The sequence below is a fragment of the Pterocles gutturalis genome, unplaced genomic scaffold (assembly GCF_000699245.1).
Source record: "Pterocles gutturalis isolate BGI_N339 unplaced genomic scaffold, ASM69924v1 scaffold12150, whole genome shotgun sequence".
NCBI classification, from domain to species: domain Eukaryota; kingdom Metazoa; phylum Chordata; class Aves; order Pterocliformes; family Pteroclidae; genus Pterocles; species Pterocles gutturalis.
Genome location: NW_010143878.1, coordinates 131,018 through 138,314, shown reverse-complemented (window position 1 = coordinate 138,314; position 7,297 = coordinate 131,018). Strand labels below are relative to the sequence as shown.

At 40.8% G+C, this 7,297-nt stretch overlaps 1 protein-coding gene across 1 annotated transcript in view; it reads left to right on the top strand.

Annotated features, from left to right (window-relative positions):
- KCNQ3 (potassium voltage-gated channel, KQT-like subfamily, member 3) overlaps window positions 1-7,297 on the top strand; it is a gene marked incomplete at its 5' end in the record, with an annotated part of 32,188 nt that overhangs the window by 3,978 nt on the left and 20,913 nt on the right. The window contains 5 exons of the mRNA XM_010084918.1: window positions 1,859-2,014; window positions 3,388-3,498; window positions 4,473-4,568; window positions 5,930-6,024; window positions 6,696-6,722. Coding sequence (XP_010083220.1) covers window positions 1,859-2,014; window positions 3,388-3,498; window positions 4,473-4,568; window positions 5,930-6,024; window positions 6,696-6,722 — 485 coding nt within the window. The remainder of the gene's footprint in view (window positions 1-1,858; window positions 2,015-3,387; window positions 3,499-4,472; window positions 4,569-5,929; window positions 6,025-6,695; window positions 6,723-7,297) is intronic.

Genomic DNA, 7,297 nt, shown 5'->3' with positions numbered 1-7,297 from the left:
GAGAGGGGGTGCACAGGCACAGCAATGCCTTGGGATTATGTCTAGTAGTTCAAGCAATAGTTTTCTCCTTTTAGTTTTGTTCCCTCTTTCATTCTCTGAACCTTTTCTACCCCTTGTTTTACCCTTCTTTGCTCAATAGTGGTGCTGGGAAGTGACAGGAGAGAACATTCATTCCCACACTCATTACAGCAGCATTTTTGCTCTCTGAATGAGAGCAGAGACATCCCTTTGATGGTGAAGTATGTTGAAATCTTTGACAGAAATGCCTCTGTAATTGCAACATGTTTGTAGTGGCTTCTCAGACTTGTCTGATCAACAGATGCAGCAGGACTCCAGAGGGATAGAAGGAGGCTGGTTAGCAGAAATGTGGTTTCAGAGGGAGCTACTGGTATAATTTCTCTTTGGTAGCATGGCTCAGGCAATATAAAGATGCACACAGTGTGAACCCAGACACGCTAAATTTCTAAAATCATCAGTCTAACTTGATGCTATAGTCAGACAATCCTGTCTCACACCAGACAGATAGGTTGTGTGTTCTTGCATTTTCACCAAACATTATTACAAGTTAAAATCTATCTGCATAAAAATCCTCTAGATGAGATTTCTCATCTGCACAGGGTGTAGAAAAATTGCATGTACTCTGTGCTACATACTGCTTTTTCTTATCCCTGAATGACATTCCTGACATTTTAGAGGTTTTTGAAAATTAAAATGCCAGCTGGCACAGCATAATTAGACTTTGCTTCTTTTTAGTGGCTGATAGGGATACCCACCATGCTTTATTTCAAACAGACTTCTGTTTCTTCCCCATATAAACTTGCTACAAGGCAGGTGGCACATAAACACTTATGTCAAAAATGTCTCTCGGAAACTGAGATTGTGGATTGTTTAGAAATTGTTAAAGGCTTCATTGTGTGGGATTTCATTCAAATGTTCCTTGTTTGGTTCCCAACCACCACCCTTTGGACCTCAGCTGGCTGTGAGAGATACAAAGGGGTTGCAATAACTTTACTTCACTGAAGACACTAAAGAAACAATTTTGATAACAAGGTTAGCCAGCAAATTTCCTTCTGTGGTTGCACACCAGAAATCAGCCAAGAAAGTTGACTTATCTCAAGACTCAATTATGAAATTCTCATCTACAAACATTTTTTCTTTTTTATTTTGCAAAGGCAGTTGTCAGAAAACAAAATGAATATTTTTTTTTTTACCCACTTGTGAAGACCTTCACCAAAAAAGTTTCTGCTTTGTTTCAGACATTGCTGGGATTTGAACTTGGGTTGCTGCATCTCCCACCTCAGTAGGATTACCCGCACACTCCACTGTAGTCACTCCTTCTAAAACAAGGAAGCTCAGGTTTATTTTCACACAGATGATTTTCAAGGTCTTATTACATCAATTCATGTTGAAATCATACCTCAGAACCTGCTTTGATATGCCTAAAGACAAGAAACCACCTCCTGCTGCCTTGGCTCTGTGGAGGTAGGGAGACGGCAGAGCTGTTGATTTGACCAAGCCTAGGGGCGACAGGGATGGGAAGAGTCAAGGTGAGGGACAGAGCCCTGCAGCACCCTGTGTCGTGTGTGCAGCTAAGCCCTTAACCCAGCGTTATGCAGAACTACAACTGCAGATTGCTCTGAGCTGTTCCCAAGGAAAATGCCATGTGAGGGCTAATTCTTGTAAATCTGTGCATTATTTCCCAGTAAGTGCTGAGGTGGGCTGGTCATGGACTGTGACCAAGCCAGAAGTGACAGCTCCGCTGTTGTCCTCGGTGCTTCTCTCTTCTGACATTTACTCTGCCACTGTGGGTTTTGAGACTGTTTTGAGCCCCTCCATTGTCCATCTGTTTCTTTTGCAGGAACTCATCACTGCTTGGTACATCGGGTTCCTGACACTCATCCTGTCCTCATTTCTTGTTTATCTGGTTGAAAAAGATGTTCCTGAAAAGGATGCTAATGGGGTGGAGATGAAGGAAGAGTTTGAAACCTATGCAGATGCACTGTGGTGGGGGCTGGTAAGTGACTCCAAAAATACCTTATTCTCTTCTTAATATCCAAGAAGAGATAATGTATTGATGCTAGGATTACAGTATAAATGCTGCTAAATTTGAGTGAGGAGGATGTTACTGGTATAACATTACCAAAGTAGGAATGCCCCTACAACCAATAAACACAACTCATCGCTGTTGATTTTCAGTCAGACAAAGGCCCTTAGGTGCATAAACCCCTTTCAGAAATAAGTCTGTGCTCTTGGTTTCCAAAAAATCTCTCTTTTAGAGGAGTTTCTCTTCGGGTATAACTGCACAGGCAGAGCCTAAGCCTGTCAGAGACCTAGCTCTCATGACAGCTGAGTCCTGGCTGTGAGAGCTATGTCCCTCAGAAAATGGCAAAACCAGGTTGTCCAGCTGGAGGTGCTGTTGACTCTCTTGAGGAACAAGAAGCCTTACAGAGGGATCTAGATAGGGTAGAGCACTGGGCTATGATTAATGGAGTGAAATTTGACCAGTCCAAAATGTGTCTGGAAAGGATAACTCAACACATCTTTTGTGTCTTAGATGCATTCCCCAAGAATCACTCAAGGAATAATGTTGATGGTAGGATACTGAGCAAGAAGGACATTTGATACATTTGTTCTTGTCTCTTCTTATGAAGAGAGGAGTATTGGTTTGCACCACTGCTCATTTGATCACAAAATATTCCTGCCATGTGGTAGACATAGTTCATGTTGCTTTGCTATGAATACTTAGGGGAGTCTATCATACTGTGACTAAAATTCAGCAGCATATTTTTTTATTTACTACAGTTCACTCATAAATGGCAAAATCCCTCCCGCTATTATTAGTCAAAAGGTCCCAAGTGTTGAATAGAACACCTCGATATTTTCATACCCTTACATATCTAGGACATTAGGTAGAGACTCGCTGGTGAAAAAAAGGTACACAGCTGGAAATTAGCAATCGTGCACGAAAGGATTAAGTTTTCACAAAGTCATTTTTGTTTTACAGAGATTAAGACTTAAGGGAGAGGTAGCTCTGATTGTTTGTTAAAGCTCTGCAAGCTGTAAACTGGCAAGTCCCATTCCTAACTGGGCACTGATGGTGGGTGGGAGACTCACTCTGCATGCAGTGTCCCATAGATCTCCCTTTCAGCAAATGCATCCTAGAGAGACAGCTGCTTTAAGGATAAATCCATTTTCCCTGGTGCAATGCTTCTGGACTATGATGCCACTAAAAAAAAATTGGTTGACCCATCATCAAGATCCTATTTTAAGAAGCTGTACATGAGGACCCATAGAACTACATGAGTTATGCAGGTTTCATGGTGACATTTAAAACAGAGCTGTTGGCTTTTTTTTCATTATGGGAAATCCTGGTTGTTCTGCCCACAGATCACCCTTGCTACGATTGGGTATGGCGACAAGACTCCCAAAACATGGGAGGGACGGCTGATTGCAGCTACGTTCTCTCTCATTGGAGTGTCTTTCTTTGCTCTTCCTGCAGTAAGTATCTTCCACGTCCTCTGTTAGGCACAGCCCAGTGCTGGGCACTTGCAAAAAGAAGGAAAAGTGATCAAAACTGCCAGAGGAATCAAAATCCCTTTCTAAGAAGCAATTCAGACACTTGAGATGGTCTATATCAGTAAATCAAACTCTTTCTTCCCAACTTTGCATAGAGCTTTTTGGGAATAAAATGTCACCTCGATACTCCTTGAAGCACACGTGGGCATTTTCTGAGACAGTCCTTGTTGGCACAGGACAGAATTATTCCAGTAAGTGAACAGTGTGGGAAAGCACAGGGCAGTTAATGAGCCTCTACTCTGGCCTGGGTTACTTTACTGGTATTGACATAGCTGCACAAGATGTATTTTTAAAGGACATGGGAACCATTGTTTTAATAATTAGGGTTGGGCCCATCTTACCCAGGTGTAAACACTTGCAAGCCAGAGATCTACATCTGAGTTATCGTCACAGACCAGTGGCCATCCTTTATAACCAGTGCAGCTCTGCAGGGCATTTCATCTCACCTGTTGCCCTTCCTTCCTAGAGATCTTTGATGCTACCATGGAAGTGTTGTTTCTACCCACTAAGATTAAAGGGAATTTAGATAGCAGGTGACAATACTGCTATTTTTGATCTAGCTAGGTGAATCCTACTCCAGCTGCTTAAGAAATGATCTCTAAATTGCTTTTGAAAATGTATTTGTTCCCTTGTGTTACATAAGCCAAATAGTTGCCATGTCTGCCAGGTTCTCAGGTAAGAATGAGACAAGATCTGGGTGAGATGGACCAAATAGCAACAGAAACCATGCCAAGTCCAGATTTTAGGATATTTTTCCTTTAGATCAAGAGCTGTACTGCATAAAGGTCCCATGTAGCCAAATCTGTCTCTACCCTCAGACCAGTTTCCTCTCATTATTCATCCATTTTTTTCTCATAAAGAAATGTCTAAAATCTTGCATCATTCTATGCTTTCAGGGCATTTTGGGCTCAGGGCTGGCATTGAAGGTCCAAGAGCAACATCGTCAAAAACATTTTGAGAAAAGAAGAAAGCCAGCAGCTGAACTCATTCAGGTTTGCAGCCACTTATCCCCTCCTTGAAAAAGTGTTGTGGATGAAGACTGCTGCATCATGTTAATAAGGGCCACTGCTTCCCCCTGGCCCAAGTTCTCATTTCCCATTGCAGGAAGTGAGAAGCTGTGTTTGTAAAGGAGACATTTTTTTAACATTGAGCTAGGTAATCCAGTGGTCCTTGCAGTTTTTGAGGAATCTTTTCATTTCCAGAATATCTTTGAGAAGAACAGTGTCTTTAGAAGAAAGGGTCTCATCTTCTGGCTTCTGGAAGCCAACAAACTTCTGCATCAGTGCCACAAAATCACAGAAAACAAGCTGTTTGCAACATATTTTCTTCCAAAATCCAGGTCTTGTCCATTCCCTTGAGAAAGTGCTTTTATGTACAAAAAAAGTTATGTTGTTATTGATGCACAAACACATCACAAGTAACACAATAGACAGTGACTGTTTCAATCAAGGCAAATTATGTAAATAATATGTGTGGTTTGTAAAAACTGAAACACACCCTGGATCTTCTGTCACTGGATGATCAGAGGATTCAATGGGAAGAGACTCCTTATCTCACTTGGACTTCAGTTATGGCATTTGTTACGAATTCAGAAAATTAAGCTTAAATTTACTAGTCTGGGGGGCGAACAAATTTGACAGGAGTTGCTCTTGCTAGATGTGGAGCACACCCTGATGGCAGGTGAAGTAAATGGCAGCATTTCCACAGAGGGACAGAGAAAGTCTCTGTGATAACAGACAGAAGTGTTGGTGCTCAGGACTGCTCAGAACCAACCCAGTCCTCAGGAGAAACAGGCTGAGTGCTGTTCTCATTGAAAAAACTCCATAGTAAACCAAAGGGACTGCAGGGATAAGTGGTGAATTGAATTCACCTTTTAAATTAAAGCACTTCTGCTTAGTAGATAGCTAATTTAGCTACAGTATTTTTTAGGTATGTGCTTAGAGAATTTTGATAGGTGCTAAATGCTGAAATAGAAAATTGCTCAGAAAGGTTTTCTATGATAGTCCTAGTAAACTAGCTTAATCATCTCCAGAAACATTGTACAAATCCAGCAGTGCTTGAAGCTCTTTCAGACATACCAGACAGGAGAATAAAACCAGTTTAGTCAAGTGTGATGTCTTATTGATGTTGATGGTTCTCTCTCGTGTCCTATCTCCTTTAACAGCCCTTCCAGGTCATAATCTAGTGTCAATATTTTTGCCATATAGTGACACTTATTTAGTATGGGTGATCAGTAATTAATTTCCAGATAGTCACTCAGGTGGTTGTTATGTTATTTGAAATAACCTGGCTTCTGCCAGACTGGGGAATAGCTTTACCTAACACTAATTATTTCCTCTCCCTTGTAATTCAGGCTGCCTGGAGATACTATGCTACTAACCCCAACAGGATTGATCTAGTTGCTACCTGGAGGTTTTATGAATCAATTGTATCGTTTCCATTTTTCAGGTAAGTGCATTGTCCACTTCTCCATCATCGTTTTCTGTGAAGTCAGGAAATGATACATAGACTTTATACATGTCAATGGGGCTTTTCTAGGTAACAGAGCATTGCAGAGAGGTTCTTAGAGGAAATGTCTAAGAAAAAACACCACAAGTGTTTAATTAAGGGTCGGTACATTTCTTTCCTTTTCTTTATCCTTTCTCACTCTATCTATTCCTGTATTATCCATTACAGAATCTTTTCTAGAAGGTTTCCTGACCTTAGGTTTTGTTCAGAGAATAATTCTCAGGCTCTCCTGGAGTTTAGACTCATTACTGTGACTTCAAGCATGTTCATTGTGCATAGGTTCTTCTGTGATTCAAATGTGACCTGAAATTTAGTAGGTGTTTTTCAAGTAAGGTCCTGGGAGAGAGGGCAAGGGAGTTCACTTCTCACCAGAGACTGGATTGCCAGTCTAAGCAGCACAGTTTGGTTTCAGGAACTTATACCACTTTTGTTGCTTTATGACTAGTTGAAAATGTATGTAGCTTTTATTCTGCTGTCAGTTATGATCACAGAACAAAAGAGGTGTAAACCATTAGCAACAGAGCAGCAGTTTCTGTTTAAAAATGTCCTGAACTTATTACATAAGTCTTCTCTCCTTGCTTTCTTGTAATGCTTCCTCTCTTCTATAAAAGGAAGGAGCAATTGGATGGTACTACCAGGTATGTAGCTGCCATTATTATAGCCTTGTTTTAATACAGTTATTGGAGGATGCAGGTTAAATGGTTCTTTGTGGATTCATGAGCTGTTAACAAAAACATGCTACTAACACCACAGATAGTCATTAAAAGTTATTAACCAAACCATTTCCTAATGGCTTGCTTTTTTCCCAATTTAAAAACACAGCTAAAATGTACAAATGAAGTGTTGCTTGTTGATTGTCTGTAAACAGCTTCATTGTTCGTTATGATTAATCATGGTGTAGATTTCTCCTGATCCATACCATAAAGTCAAGGTTTAGCATCCAGGTTGTTCTGGGGTGAATTTAAAGTCCTGTTTCACGTTATTGCTCAACAATCCTTCACACAGCAATGTTGCAGTGTAAGGGATCAAGTCTGTGGCGATTCATTATGTGCAAAGATTTATTGATGATAAATACTAAGATGGTTGACTAAGGTGGATCAGCAGGATAGTCAATCTCTCTGGCAGTACTAAAAAAGCTACATTAGGTTTGAGGCCTTGGTCCCACTCTTGCTGAAACAGATGGGAAAGCTCCCAGTCACTTTGGGAAATTTAC